Source organism: Pyrus communis, chromosome 9 (assembly GCF_041283825.1).
Source record: "Pyrus communis isolate YQ-2024b chromosome 9, ASM4128382v1, whole genome shotgun sequence".
Classification (NCBI taxonomy): Eukaryota; Viridiplantae; Streptophyta; class Magnoliopsida; order Rosales; family Rosaceae; genus Pyrus; species Pyrus communis.
Window position 1 is genome coordinate 3,219,420 of NC_142573.1, and position 16,939 is coordinate 3,236,358.

The 16,939-nt window shown below is 34.1% G+C and overlaps 1 protein-coding gene and 1 pseudogene across 1 annotated transcript; both read left to right on the top strand.

The window, feature by feature from the left end:
• The first annotated feature begins 1,448 nt into the window (after positions 1–1,448).
• On the top strand, positions 1,449–1,925 carry LOC148694045 (uncharacterized). Its single transcript, XM_088700124.1, has one exon. It carries the CDS (start codon positions 1,449–1,451, stop codon positions 1,923–1,925), a length of 477 nt encoding a protein of 158 aa, XP_088556250.1.
• Positions 1,926–8,504: 6,579 nt separating this feature from the next.
• Positions 8,505–16,903, top strand: LOC148694046 (uncharacterized; annotated as a pseudogene).
• Positions 16,904–16,939: the final 36 nt, after the last annotated feature.

Below are 16,939 nucleotides of genomic sequence, written 5' to 3' on the forward strand. Positions count from 1 at the left end.
ATTATCAATTACTACTACGGCCTAATGATATTATTTTTCATTTGTAAGTAAGAGGTATTAGATTCGATTATTGTCAAAGATAAATTTAAATCATATTATTGCTAGCTATTATGAAACTTAGCCCGCTCTCCTACTCTTCCACTCTCTTAATATAAATAACATCGTTTGTTTAAAAAAAAAAAAAAAAAAAAAATCATTTCTCTCTCCCTTCTCATGCCTTCCCTCAACAGTCATACATAACTGCAGTAGAGAGAGAGTTCCCCAAACTTCGAACAAAATAAGCACATATATGTATACAAACAATTCGGTTAACCCTCTGGGCTTAGAAAAGTTAGTTTTTAAAAAAATAATAAACATAAAAAAGGATTAGTTTTTAAAAAATTCGCACTTTTCGCAATTCAAACCTTTTAAGCTCCAGGTCTGCTAGAAAAATTTCTCCAACTCCAGGTCTGCTAGAAAACAAAGAAAAAGCTTTTCGAAATTCGAACCTTTTAAGCTCCAGGTCTGCTAGCTTTTAAGCTCCAGGTCAGCTAGAAAAATTTCTCCAACTCCAGGTCTGCTAGAAAACAAAGAAAAAGCTTTTCGCAATTCGAACCTTTTAGCTAGAAAAATTTCTCCAACTCCAGGTCTGCTAGAAAACAAAGAAAAAGCTTTTCGCAATTCGAGCCTTTTAAGCTCCAGGTCTGCTAGAAAACAAAAAATTCGCACTTTTCGCAATTCCTCATTCCCCCACATACCTTCCCCTTCCCAACCACCCACCACCCCCCCCCCCCCCCCCCCCTTCTTTTCTCTTCTTTTTAAACCTCATTTCCGCCCCCTCCTCCTCAACATTCCTCCCACATCCCCACCCCCCCCCCCCGGCGGCGTTTTAACCCAGACCCCCCATCCCCCGGCAAGAAAAGAACTCAAAAGCAGTCGGTACTTCGGTTAATCCTCCACAAATCCCAGCTGGGTTAGTACATTTTCTTTAGTTTTTAGTTGTTTAATTTTTTGAATTCATTGTTCTTCGCCGGACTCCTAGTTCGGTGAAAGTCTACTCACATGAAGAATGTTGCATCTACTCTTTCGTCAGAAGTTGATTGTAAAGCACAAGGGAAACAGGAAACAATCTTGTTAACCTATCTACGATACTCTGCGTAACCTTCTTTTTCGTTTTCAATTTCCAGGTCTAAGTTATGGATCAAATAAATTTGGTTTCCAGATACTCTGTAACAGGCCTTCTTATCAATATGTATAGGAAACGGGGTCTTTTATAAGCTCATGTTCTTAATTAGCTAGCAAATGAGTTTGGGTTGTGGGCAGATATTCTATCGGTTGATGATGCATGTCAATGTTATTAACTAATATGGAAGAACTGAAAATTAGGAACTCCTGTTATCATTAGAGTAATGTTACAGAGATCATTTTCCCATTCACTAATTTTCTGTTTTGTTTATAATACAGCAACTATGGATGGTCGGTACAAATCTCCACCAGCAGCACACAAATGCATATTCCATCTCCTCAACATCCTAGGAGTCCTCCTCCAGGTGAAGCATGCGACCGGAAATTTACCGTCTCCATTTGTCACAGACCACAACACTGTTTTGATGTTGATTGCTGATTTACTCACTTACGCGGGGACATTGGAGACTGCCAACATTCTCCAAGCTTCCAACAATACAAATATATATGAATTGATGAACAACATCAGCCTCCTGTGTGGAACTCTTGCGTTGGTTCTACTGGTGCTCCTCCTCATTCCAGCTTTCGGATGGTTTACTCTTGCATGTTGGGCCATATATTTTGCGGTAATTGGGACCAAGTCCTACCAAACGCTAAGAACACTGTGTACTGACGCTGTTTCTTATGTCGGTGACAAAATGAAGGAGGTGATGAGGTTGAACGGCAGCGAAGAACCCCAGAATCAGAACGGGGATGCCTGAGTATGATAATTGAACTGGAATATCATATCAGATCATATCTAATCGTTACATAATAATTGTATTACACAAATGCATGTAACAGTAAGACTTCATCTCATCGATTTCTCTGTCTTTGTAGTACAAGGCATGTGCTTTTTGATAATGGATGCAGACCTTAATGTTAATCCTCCATGCAGGAACACAAGTTCGAACTATACATGAATGCCAATTAGTAGTTCGTATGACAAATTGAAAGGGCTCATATTGCAAGGGCTACCTTTACTTATAAGTTATAGCACAGTTGAACAATACATGAATGCCAATTAGTAGTTCGAAACTAATTTATTCATCCATCATTTAGTGTAAATATCATTGTATTAACAAACAAACAAAATTGTAGTGGCTAAACTTTACTAATTCAGGTTTAGGGCACGTCTTTCTAAATTCATGTTCATTGTTTTGAGCCTATGAAATAAAAAAATTAAAAAGAACTTTGTTGAAACTAACACAATGGTAGAAACCTTCAAATTATTTTTCTTGAAGAATACAATACTCCCTATGTCGGAAAATTGATAAGATTCTATATAACTTATATCGAGTGGTTTCACTTCTACATAAAATGTTCTTTTAATCATCAAGAATGCACAATCACTCATTTTTAAATTTAATTTTAAGAGTAAAGAATATGTAATATTCTAATTTTAATAGGGTACACTCCCAAATTCTATCGTGTACTACTCATAAAAGTAATTTTCTTTCAAATTGTTAAAAATTTGGAGTTGCTAAACTCTACCAGTTTGTGTTTAGGGCACGTCTTTCTAAATTATAGTTCTCGGTTTTGAGATTAAGAAATAAAAAAATTAAAAAGAACTTTGTTCAAACTAACACGGAATAACCTTCAAAATCCCGAAAAAGAAAAAAGTCCATGATATATGCTGAGGTTTCAGTTCCCAAACAAAAAAAATATGGCAAAACAGGGCCCCGTGAAATCAAAATCTCGAATTACTCTCGTATATCAGCCGAAATGTCCAAAACCTGAAATAAATAAACCATAAAGTCAAAAAGAAAATTTTAGAGGAGCAGTGAGCACAAGGTAGGGAACGACTGAAAATCTCTGTATAAACCATAAAGTCAAAAAGAAAATTTTAGAGGAGCAGTGTGTATAAACCATAGAGTCAAAAAGAAAATTTTGGAGGAGCAGTGAGCACAAGGTAGGGAACGACTGAAAATCTCTGTATACTTGGGGAAGTTGGCGAAAGGCAGAAAAGGCATTATAATAAGAATCACATTTGCCATTCAGTATTAGGATACGGTGATATTTTTTTTATTAGAAAGTGAGAGGTCTTACATTCGAATCTCGTAAATAGCAAATTCGATAATAAATTAGGATGTCTATTGTGTGATAGCCTAATTTGCTATTAGCACTTTAAAATTTTCAAATTGCACTCTTTATAAGTATTTTTTTTTTTCTAAATATAAAAAGTTTGGAGTGCCAATAACAAACACCAAAATTTTAATGTTATTATTAATATACTAGAAGGCAAGAACTTTACTTTGGGACAATGTTTAAAATATTAGTATTGGTGAAAATATCGATGTGTAAATTTGTAAAAATATTGGTGAATATATCAACATCGGTTGTTTTCGACGAAAATGATGAAAATTTGCTAACAATGTTGAAATTTGAAATGAAACTTTAAAGAATGGCATATGAAACCACAATACATAGAAGAGCATCTTCAAATGAGATGTCAAAATTGTCACATAGACAACAGTAAAAAATTGGCAGCAAACTCTCTTTAACTGAGCCTTCAGTTTATATGTGGCGTTGAGGCAATTGAAGGCAAAGTCTTTCGCTGTCAAATTTATTTAATAGTTTTTTTAATAGATGTGATGCAATATAAAATAAATGTTTGTATTTCAAGTATTTGATTGTTGTATAAATAATTGAACACCACAAAGAGATGAAAAAAATTTAGTATGACATTATTATTTAACATATGGGGGTGGAGCAAAAAATTGTACAAAATGTCAATTACCACATAAATCATCTAAATACCATTTTGATGTTTTAAATTTGATATTTCCTTGAAGGATGTTCTAAAATATTTGGTATAAAATTTAAGTAATATGTAACGTATCGAGATTTCAGTCTATTGCGAATGAAGATTTCAAGTCATCTACACATATCTCATCTTATATGGTTGCAGGTTAAAGATTTCCAACTCAACAATTAGAGAAACTGAGAATGTTATGCGCATTGTTTGTTAACGAATGAGTCTCGGAGCGAGATGAGACACGAGATTTTCAAATGTATACATGAAATATCACCCCACGTTCAAAGTATCAAAAGGTCAATTACGCGTTCAAAGTAGTTGATTTTTTAAATATTATTTGAAATATCAGTAATATCATTGGGGTTGATTTCTTGTGTTTATCTTTACAGCCACGTCAACTACTTTGGACGTGCGTTCTTTTTATTGTTTTGCACTTTTCAGTTGAATGTGGATTCTTTTTAGTTTTTACTGAATTGGAATAGTCCACTTTTTTTTTTTTTTTTTTTTTTTTTTTTTTTTTTTTTTTTTTTTTTTTTTGTAAGTAATATCATTTGTTAAAAAAAAAAAGGAAGTATTTTATGATATTTAGAACAAATATATATAAAAAATGCATAAAAGGCCTGTAGTTGCTTGATTAATTATTCTTAAATTGTGATTATTATTTTATGTTTTCATTTTGTGTCATTTTTTTTGCTCTAATTTAGTTAGAGTTGTGTCTGCGGTAAATAAAATGACTAAATCAAGTGCGATAAGATATGCTAAATGCCATAATAGAAAGAAATCTCAAACTAGTTCCACATTTGTGTTTGAAATTCTTGGAATTACAAGAGTTGTGTCTTATAACGTAAAAGTGCAATTACTTTGTGGAATCTTTCTACAGTATACCAAAAATATTAACAAGTTATAATTTGTTAATTTTCTTTGCCATCTCATCATATCATGAGGGCCTTATCGAAATTTTATTATAAAATTAAATCGACAACATAAAATGCGGACAACAGTACATGAAGTGACGTACAACTCTATGTGATGCGTGTTCTTGTACCGAGTTCCCCACATGAAGAAAAACTTGTGTGGCCTTTTCAGAATATTAACATAAAACCTAAAAAATTTATATAAAAGTAAAAAGTAAAAAAAATGTGGCAGTGGGCACATATAAAAAGTTCACGTATCATTTATTTATTAATACAAAAAAAATAGGATTGTGTACATAATATAACTGCACAAAAGAGGTGGTGGTAAGACCATCTCCAATGGTGACCTAAAACCTAAAAATATTTAGCCTAGAAAATTTAGGTTTTAACCCAGAAACAGCTTTTCTACTCCAACCCTTCTGGCTTAAAATTTTAGCCCCAGATTATCAAATAATGAATTAAGGCTTTTTTTTTTTTAAATTAACTTTTAAAAAAAAAAAATTTATGTAGACTATCCTAAATTAATTTTATGAACATTTTAACCTAAAAATATTTAAATTCCGATAAATTTTGAAAAATCACTAAATCAATACATGATTTGATCTAAGCCGTTGGATTCAATAAATACATAAATATAAAACTAAAAAAAAAAAAAAATTGAACCTGGACCGTTGGATTAACCAACGGCCCATTAAAATTCACCATTGGATTACAAAAAGTAGCCGTTAGGCTGCTTTTGCTTTGAAACCGGAGGGAACAGGCCCACGTGGGGCTGTCGGCTGAGAGGTTAATGATGGTGCGTGCGGCGCGTGCGCGTCTGGCGGAAAGGAAACTGGGCTTCACAGCCCGTGTTTCACTCACAACAGGTAGGACCCATAATGAGTTTTGGCCTAAAAACGGGCTGGTATTTGGCCTTCTTTTAAGTTTTGGGTTTTAGGTTTTATTTAGCACATGGGTTGGAGTGAGTTTTGAGGGGAAAAAAAAGGGGAATTTTAGGTTATAAGCCATTGTTGGAGATGGTCTAACAGTTCATTAGGGTCACTCCACAAATGCATTTTCTTTCTCCTAGAACATTAGCTGTGAAGATAGTCCAAGCTCACAACTCACATTTGGCTGAACTCATGAACAATGTTAGCCTCTTGTCCGGAACTCTTGGTTCCATCATGTTATTGTTCATCCTGGTACTGGCTTTCGAGTGGTTCGCTATCATCTTGTGGATGCTTGGAGGGTTTGTTTTGTGAGAGTTGCAACTTAGTCGTACCAATACTTGAAAGGATTTTGTGAAAGTGCACTTCCAGCACCTTTTTATGCCTGTGACAAATTGAAACAGCTCATATTGCAAGGGCTACCTTAACTTATAAGTTATACCATAGTTGAACAATACATGAATGCTACTTTGTAGTTCGTAACCAATTTATTCCTTCATCTCTTGGTGTAAATATCATTGATGCTAGTTAGTAGTTCATAACCAATTCATATTGCAAAGGCCCCACTAGTCAAAAAAGGCCTAAGGGCCAACCGGCTGGCTATCTTCAGCTAGCTCGCTGGCTAGCCCAATTTCATTTATTTATTGTTCTTTTCCATTTGCCCAGCCCACTTTAGGGTTTAGGGCTTAGGTTTTTTTTTTTTTTTTTTTTGTCCCAGCCCTTTTTTTGTTTTTTATGCCCAACCCACTTTTTTTTTTTTTTTTTTTTTTAATTTCTAATTTTTTCCTTCACCATTTCTCACATATTTTCACATAATTTTTTTCCCACATTTAGATAATCTCATCTAAAGATACTGTTTGGACCCAAAATTACACCATCGGCCCGAGTAATCAAGGTCGTTGGGTAAGCATACTTCCAACCGTCAGATGAAAAGTGAAGGATAATATTGAGTAGAAGAATTGCAATTCATTTGCAATTCTTTAAGTCAACACATGCATATACGTGGAAGGTTGGGAGACTATTTCCTAGGTAATTATACACCACAAGTTTGTGATGGTTATCTCCAAAAAGCAACCAACCACAACGGTGTACGTGGATTGGTGGTTATTTTGATGGGCATTATTTGATCAAATCCAAGCATCCAGGCTATCTTGGGATTTGATATGATAGGGCTGCATAAGGATTGAATTAGGTTGCAATTTTGACTAAGTTCAGAGTTTTGGGAATAGTAAGGCTTATCTGACGCAATCAGTGGAAGAGTTCTAATGCATGGCGGAAGCCGATATCAGCTTATCAACCAACACGCATATGTCCCTATAAATACAGAGGTAGTGGCAACGTAAAAAGATCTTCACAATCAGCATACAATTGCCCTGCGCAAAACCTCTCAAACACCTTGAGATTTTTCCTTTTCTTTTTCCCGCCGACACACCTTCAGTTTGGATAAACAGCACTGTGGAAGCACCCGGCGAGCATCTTCAGTTTGGATAAACAGCACTGTTGCCGCAGAATCAGCCGACCGAGAAGCACCTTCAGTTTGGATAAACAGCACTGCGTCGAGGTCGACCGGTTATCTATCTAAGTCTCGGGCGAGAAGGGTTTACAAACCTTTATTGGCAGAGGTCACCTTGCTAGCCTTTTCAGCATAGTCAGGTGTTACGAATTGCATTGCTCGGCGTACAGGACGCCGAGTAATTTTATGATTGGATACTCGCAAGTAGGTTTCAGGGTTTGGCATTCCGACGGCCGAACTACGTTTACCATCAAGACATACATCACGTTCGAGTACCTGTGCCCATACAGTTTGGTCTCGATTCGACGTGCTTATACTCTTACGAATATAATCACAGTGACCGAATCAGGCTCCGACGATTATTGAACTCCGCAGAATTAGCAGCCTTGTCTTCAGGCTGTAGAATCCAGAGACCGAGAGTGTTCCTTCCTCGGTCGCAATCGCAAGATAGAAGTCAACAACGCGCTCAAAGCAACATCAACAAATTTTACTCCTCGGCCGAGCTCGGCCGACGAGTTGGCACGCCCCGCATTCAACCGAAGGACGTAGTTAGCTTACTAGTTACTCGGCCTGCGCGCCACGTAGGTTTTGTAATTTTTAGGGTCAACAGATACACATAATCAATAGTACAATACACAATTGGGTGACGTACAATAGATATATAAACGTGATCTAACTTCTAAGCACTTACATGATCTTATTCTGAGTGTCGCCATGATTTCTAAATACTAACAAAATCTTAAATATTAAAAATATATTAATAAATAAAGAATAAAGCTGGTGAATGATAAGTTGATGGGAAATTTTATTTGAACCCATACAACCTCACTATACACCCAACTTAAATTTAAAATGTGAATTTTCAGTTTTACCCTATTGTATAATTACCATTAAATACAAGATGAATCAGAAATCAAACTAAAATTTATCAATATACCGACTTCCAGTTCCAATGATAACTGAGGGCCCAAGTTAATTATTATTACCAGTGTATGTGTATGTATAAAATGATTTTGAGTCCTATAATTCATGCAGATTTGAATTACTGGGGCTAAAACCCAAGTGATGCCTAAGAATATGGATTTACATATCACAATTCCACCACCCAATACACCTAATCTTAAAACCGAGGTAAAAACTTGAGATCAAAGCATTTGAAAAGTGCTACTACATTTGTTTATGAAGCGGCTATGGGGTAAAAACAACTTGATTTCTATTGTAAGAGAAATAAGCATATTGGTTTAACATTTCAATCTCAAATAAGCACAAAAACATCGTAACATTTGAGTTAATTACTTCATCTAATCTTGTTTGCTCACATAACTTCCCAGATTGCTTGTTTAACCAATTCATCAAACACGACTCCATATATGTATGGACATTATACTCTCAATCAATGAGTTGTGGAAAACAAGTTGTAGAACATTGATTTTGGATTTTTATTTTTCAAATGGGTGTAAAAATAAATTTGTATATTATATTAGGTTTGTGAGGGTAGTTTAGGTAGTAAAATTGGATTTAAAGAGATATTGATAATTTAATTAAAAACTATATAGATGTAAAGGATAAATTGAATATAGAAAGAGGTTTTATAGATTCAAATAGTTGATTTCGCCGATTTCTTAAAAAAGAAAAATGAAAAACTGGGTCACATTTGGCAAAATCCTAAATAAATAAACAATAAACCGTTCGTGCAGGCGTAAAAATTGAATAGTCAAAACCCCTAGTCAGTGTACGAAACGCTTCTGTGAATTTTTTGAGTTTCGGGACGTGCGGAGGAGGCAGGGAGGGCAGGGTTGTCCATTGCTGCAGCACAACGCGAAGCTGCTTGTGACTTGTCCTCTGAGTGTGATGAATATAATTGATTGGGCTGTCGTGTGAGAAATTTATTAACGAGTTAGAATCACAGGGAAAATCTGCCGTTGGACATAGACATAGACGTAGATGTCATAATCCAAGGACATCGACATAGACTTCATAATCCAAGGACATCGACATAGACTTCATAATCCAAGGACATCGACGCATAAATTAGGTGAGCAAAAATGATCACCCACATTAACTATGAGTCCTCCAATACAATGAGGATCCTATTTGTGAGGTTAGAAATCATTTTAAATATATCGTGCGATTAGAAATTATTTTAAATATTTTTATTTTAAATTAAATATGAATAATATCTGACGAAAAATGATCGCACGATGTACAATGAATGGACATGGTTTGAAGATAAGGGATCCTCCTGGCTCCAATATAGACAATACAGACAATCGCTCACGTTACCGTTGGGCAACGACCTATCCCCTAGCCGCCAACCAATCCTTCATATCTGACGCACCCTTTTTTCTTTTGTTGCTTAGATCGGTGAACATTCGTGATACGGATAGAAACGATTCGCACTTAAGCCCTAAGATTTTTTTTTTTTTTTTTTTTTTTTTTTTTTGCTTATTGAGTCGCAGCTCGGGCGAGAGTCTCATTCTTCTCAGAAGCCTTTTCATTCATGCACGCTAGTTTGGTGAAAGTCTACTGGCCTCTGCATTCAATCACAAGCCGATTGTAAAGCATAATGGAAATGGTACACAATCTTGTTAACCTATTGACTGTACTTTGCGTAACTTTCTTTTTCGTTTTCAATTTTTAGATCAAGTCATGGATCAAATAATGTTTCCAGATATTCTGTAACACACATCAATTGATCAATTCTTTCGTTTTCATCCACTTACTAATCTAATTTTCTTTTGAGCAACACAAGGGAGGATACTGTTCTCCACAAATGTATTATCTTTCTCCTCACCATGCTAGGCGTGCTCCTACAAATTAAATGTGTAACCTCCAGGAATCTCCATTTGACACAGACTATGTTATTGTTTTGATGTTAATTGTCAATTTATTTGCTTACGCTGGAACGTTGGCGATTGTCAAGATACTGCAAGGTTCCCACAATTTAGATCTCTATGAATTGATGAACAGAGCCAGCCTCTTGTGTGGAAACTGTGGTTAAATCCTAGTTCCAGCTTTTGGGTGGTTTACTCTCGCATGCTGGGCTATATGCTTTGTGAAAACTGTGGTTAAATCCTACCCAACCTTGAAAAGACTTTGTACAAGTAGAACAAATGCAGCTGACATGTGATTGAATGGCACGGAAGAATCCCAATCCCAAAACCAAAACGGGATAGTTTAATTAAAGGGTAAATTTCAGTTTGCCCTTAAATTTGTGTTTAATTGCAGCTCCATACAAAATCTTAAAACTGCACAACCTCATACAAAAAATTAAGATTTCATTGCAATATCATATATTGGTCAATTTTTCGGTCAGTTTCTATGCTATATGCCTATGTGTCATCACGAGGTCCACTCTATCACCTATATGGACTACCCCAATTAAGATTTCATTTCAAATTAAATTGCTATCACCCTAAAAAAATTAAATTAATTTATTCGATAAAAAAATTAAATAAAATTGTAATATTTAACAGAATTTATAAATAAATTATGAATGAAAACTAAGAAGACGACCCAAAATGCTTGCTTTCTCACCAATCGCTTACAGTCATGAATCGTATTAAATCCGGGTTCGGATCATTGGCTTCCAAAACGAGTATTTATCAAATATAGCTAAAAATTAACTTTTAATTTAAAAAATGTGACTTTTTATAAAAATTTTCAAATATATACAAAATTTTACTTAAACAGACATAAATACCCTCAGATTTAACAATTAAATAAATTAAAGGCTTTTTAGCTACTGTTGCCTTAAGCTCCGGTCCACCTTCACCTTCGCTTCTACACTCCACCACCACAATCCTATCCCCTTCGACCCCCTCATCACCGACATTGAGCATTGTCATGGTTACCGCAAGTGGGAGCAGCATAATTTCAATCATGCCTTCAATGCCTTTTTTCTTACTAATATCATTTTTAGTTTTAAATATAAAATAGTTTTTAAAGTTAATTTACATGTCGTTATATGATTGTATTTGTGAGACTCACATGGCGCCACATCATCACACTAACAGAGCAATTAACAGATTTTTCACGAAAAAACTAAAATGATCATGATAGACAAATTCAAAGAAAGAATAAAATGATTCACAATAGACAAATTCAAGAACACTACCATTGATTATCATTAATTGTTAAGGACCAGATTAAGGAGTTATGTCAATGTCACAAATCATTTTGGCTAAAAAGTCTTTAATTTATTTGATTGTTAAATTTGAGGGTATTTGTGTCCATTTAGATGGAATTTTAGATATATTTGAAACATTTTATAAAAAATAACATTTTTGAAATTAAGGGTTAATTTTTAGGAAAACTAATGAAAATGGCTTGAAAACTTTGAGTTTTAATAATAAGGACAAAAAAAAAGAGGGTAAAGTGAATAGTAAATGGGTCTTTTACATCTCCGGTGGCATCTCTATTGAGGGCCAACTTTAATTAAATATAACTAGCGTTTGCCTGCACACTTTGTGTGTATGAACACATTTTTTTAGAAAATGAGAAGGAGAGAGGGAGAGAGGGAGAGAGGGAGAGAGAACGTGGGGGGGGGGAGTGGGAGGTTTTTGTTTTTGGTTTTTTTTTTTTTTTTTTTTTTTTAATATTGGAGGTATTTTAACATCATATGTAGGTGAGAAGGCTTCAATAAAAAACAGTAAAATTTGGACTTGTGAAATTACATTATTGCCCATCATTTTTTTTGTGTGATAGAAAACTAAGTAGTCTTTTCATCCTCTTTTAGTTGATAAAGAGAGTTTCATTAATTAATAAAGATATAAGAGCAAATTAAGATAAACTAATCTAAAGATACACATAATCCATAGTATGATCCATAGAGCATTTTAATACATATGGAATTATCCTCAATGAGTTCTCATAGTTTTGAAAAAGAATCTATGATCACATTATTACAAATATTACCTTACTCACTCACTATATATAACCCAGTGTCATTCATCCGCATTTACTCTAAGGAAAGTTGCAAAGTTAGAGTCATTCGTTGGCAAATCCACACATAAATCAAAATGACTATTTACTTGTGGACTTTGTTGCAGGCAAGGATAAGATATCTTATCCTTGCAAGCGAAAGGGGATAATGGTATTGGAGGAGTTTGAACTTTCAAACTTATTTAATTTGTTTAACTTTTAGGTTGGTAATAGTTTTATGAACCATATAAAACAAAGGATAATGTTTAAAGAGACTAAATTTTTAAATCAAATTTACAAAACAAATAATGTATCACTAATAAAAACCAAGCATGGTTCATTAAAGTTACTCCACAAATGCATTTTCTCTCTCCCCCACACTAGGGTCACTCCATATGGAATTATACTCCAAGCTCACAACTCAAGTTTGGCTGAACTCATGAACAATGTTAGCCTCTTGTCCCGTCGTTTATGTTCATCATGGTTCTGTCTTTTGGGAGAGTTGCAACTTAGTTGTACCAATACAAGGTCAGGTGCTATGAACATAGTCAAGGCGTCTGATATGAAAAATTATTTTATTTGAGGAAGACGTCTCCAACTTACGAATCATTTTAGAAAGATTTAGTTTTCTTCCAGGTTCTAAGCCTGCCGTTGATTCTTTACAATCAGATTTCAACCCATATATTATGTAGTTTACATCCTAAACTTATTTTTTCTGCGCGAGTTGATTGTTTGTTTTTTTAATTGAAGTGAAATACATAACAGATAATTACATATGAACAATTATAAGAAGGCATACAAAGCCTATAATTGCTTGACTAATAATTATTAAATTGTAATTATTATTTTATGTTTTCATTTTGTGGCATTTTTTTTGCTCTAATGTGGTTACAATTGTATCTGCACTAAAAACTGAATCTAAACCACATAAGATATGCTAAAAAATGAATCTAATGTGCAATAAGATATGCTAAATGCAAAGCAATATAGAAGGAGATCCCAAATTAATTCCACAATTGTGTTTGTATCTCTTGGAATTACAAGAGTTTGTCTTATAACTTAAAGGTGCAATTACTTAGTGGAATCTTCCTACAATTATTTATATTTGTTATCTTTTCTCTAACCGTTAGTCCATATCTTAGAAATAAATAAAATTAAAGTAAAAATAAACAAAACTCTATATGCCAGCACAGAGTCATGTAAAAAAGCTTTTTGCACGTGTAGGGCACGTGCAGTAACCAATAGCCCAGGTATTTTCTTTGCATAGTCGATGACATGTAGCCGTAACAATTGAAACTCCAAATTTTGGTCAGCGCAATTAAGGTGGAGATGCTTATATGGCCCCACTTCCCTCCCTTTATCTTCTTCGCAATAGATTCTATTTTTCAGTATGATCGATACACGGAATGATACATCACGTGTCACTAAATAAATAATGAGATATATGTGCTAAAAAGTTAATAACTTAAAAAATAAAATTTCTCACTATTCCTGTTAAAACACATAATGGGATATATATACTTGCATTTCCGTCACAACTAAAAACTTCTCTTACATGCGGGCATCCCAAGTCCTAACCAATGGACTGGACCTCACTCTGTGTCTGTCCGCCTTCAAAAGGATAATGGGGGGAAAACAATTAAGCCATTAAATGTTTTCTTCTCAAATTTTCTCAGCAAAGAATCTCTAGAAAATGCATCAACAAATTTATTTGAGTATATATGCAAGTGGCGTGCTGGGCAATGAAATGTTGCTCAAAAAATGAAAAAAAAATGAACAAACGACTTTTGTAAAAAAGTGACATATGTGTTGGAATTTTTTTTCTACATTTTATGATAGTTGGAGAAGATGGCTTAGTTGTTTTTTTTTCTGTATTCTTACGAAGAAAGACAAAGACAAAGAACGGGGAAGAAGACAGTAGAGAAAATTTAGGAGAAAACGAGAGAGAGGAGAAGAGTGAAAAAAAATGAACTATTAAATTAAAGGAAAACTAATGAAAAGGGCTTGAAAACTTTAAATTTTAACGATAATGACAAAATAAAGAGTAAAGTGAATAGTACTATATTTGACTTTTTAGTGTAAAAATATGGTTTTTCGTTAAAGTGAACAGTATCGCAGACTTTTCGTTAAAACTCCCTTAAATTAATCTCATTTTTTATATTAATCAGTATAGAAAATAATTATGAGAGTAATATAAAATAATAAAGGATTAGAATTAACACTTGCTATGTGTCGAGTTTTTATTGAATTATAATGTTACTCAGGAAATTCCAAATTTCCAATGCCAAGCAAAGCTCATACAAGTTATTCTCCCAAAGCCGACTTAAATCATCTCCAATGGAGATGTCAAATATGTCAAATATGATTAAGCCCTCGTTTGGCACTGAGGTGATTATGAAGAAAAAAAAAATGGCTATAAAAAAAAAAGCTCTTTTTATGTTTGGTAAACATTTAACTTCAGTTTTTTTCACAGTTTTGGGTGAAAAAAAGCCAAAAACACAAAGCTGCAAAACCCAGCTTTGAAAAACCAGTTTTTTTTTTTTTTTTCACATATGTTTTACATAAACGTTTATCAAACACTATAATACTGTTTTTTTTTTTTTCAAAAGCACTTTTACAAAAAAGTTTACCAAACACTCTGCTGCTTTATTTCACAGCTGCTTATTCTCACAACACAGCAGAAGCAGTTTGTTTTCAAAGCACAACAATACCAAACTAGCCCTAAAAGACATTCAAGTGTTCTCCAATGGATATGCCATATATGATATGGCATGTGAGTCATTTGACTCTTTACTTTCTAACTGCCTTTTTTGATAGCAAACAAAGAAGGAGTCAAATATATTTAATTTATTTTTTTAATGCATAGGTCTCATTAACAACCAATAGAATACAAACTAAAACTAATTTTGATTATTTTTTAATAGTTAATGTAACTCTAGGCCTAATAAAATAATAAAATAAATATTTGACACATCTATTGGAAAAGGAAAATTTTTTAGTTATGACGGGAAACACCATGTGTTTTTTTGTAAGTAGTAGAAAATTTTAATTTGTAAGTTATTAACCTTTTAACACACATATCTCATAATTTATATAAGGACACATAGTGTACCACCTTGTATGACGGTCACACTGAAAAATCTTTCTTGAAAAAGAAAAAAATTTAGCACTTGTATTTAATTTGTCACATCAATCATCAAATAAAATTTTGACATATCATTTGAAGATGCTCTTACATGTAGCCGTAACAATTGAAACTTCAAATCTTAGTCAGCTCAATTGACAAGCAGCCGTAACAATTGAAAATCTTTTTGATTAGGTGATGCTTACACGTGTCGTTTTTGGGCAAAAATACTAACGAAATCCACGGCCGGAAATTAATGAGCCTAAGTAACACCAAGCCGGTGGGAAATTTATCAATAAGACTTAGTTATAAATAATTTTTACCAAGGTTAAATAGTTTTTCATATACTTCGCCATGTATGCATATATGTATGTATGTTGTTATTCTGTCCTCGTATATCTTGATAGTTTTGTGGACAACTCTTTTTTCCTTTTTCATTTTAGTTCTTTCAAAATCAACTGGGAAAAAAGTTTCTTCATTCTGTTTCGTACTTGTTAATTTTGAGTGAGTGCAAGTAAATTCAAGGCAAAATAAGCTTAAAATCAATTTTTTCAAAATTTATTATTATTAAGAAGACCGGAAGAATTCGAAACTGTTATAATAATTTAAGAGATGAGAGAGTTTCGAATCCGGTGCATATTAATGAAAAACCCAACACTTTATTCACTAGGATATTGGACCACATACAAGCCTAAAATCTTTGATCGTGTGATGTTTTGACATTTCAACTTGATTAGATAGGATTTTGTGGAACAAAATTAGTGCCCGTTTAATTTTATTTTTTTTCGTTTTAATTGTGTGCTGTAAATTAGCTAGCAAATGAGTTTGGGTTGTGGCCCTTGTGGACAGATATTCTTAACGGTTGATGACGCATGTCAAAGTCATTAACTAATATTGAAGAATTGAAAATTAGGAACTCATGTTATCATTGGAGTAATGTTTCGGAGATCATTTTCCCATTCATTAATTTTCTGTGTTGTTTATAATACAGCAGCACTACGGTGGAGGGTGGTCAGCACAAATCTTTACCGGCAGCACACAAATATATATTCCATCTCCTCAACATCCTAGGAGTCCTCCTCCAGGTGAAGTATGCGACCGGAAATTTGCCGTCTTCATTTGTCACAGACCACGATATTGTTGTGATGTTGATTGCTGATTTACTCACTTACGTGGGGACATTGGCGATTGCCAACATTCTCCACGCTTCCAACAATACAAATATATATGAATTGATGAACAACATTAGCCTCTTGTGTGGAACTCTTGCGTTGGTTCTACTGGTGCTCCTCCTCGTTCGAGCTTTCGGATGGTTTACTCTTGCATGTTGGGTCGTATATTTTGTGATAATTGTGACCAAGTCCTACTAAACCCTAAAAACTCTGTCTACTGACGCTGTTTTTATGTCCGTAACAAATTGAAGAAGCTGATGAGGAGGTTGAACGGCAACGAAGAACCCCAGAATCAGAACTGGGATGCTTGAGTACGACAATTAAATTGGATAACAAACCACAGAAATTTAGAGATTCAAACCATGATAAATCTGCATGAACGAGGAGTTTAAATGAGAATTGAAAG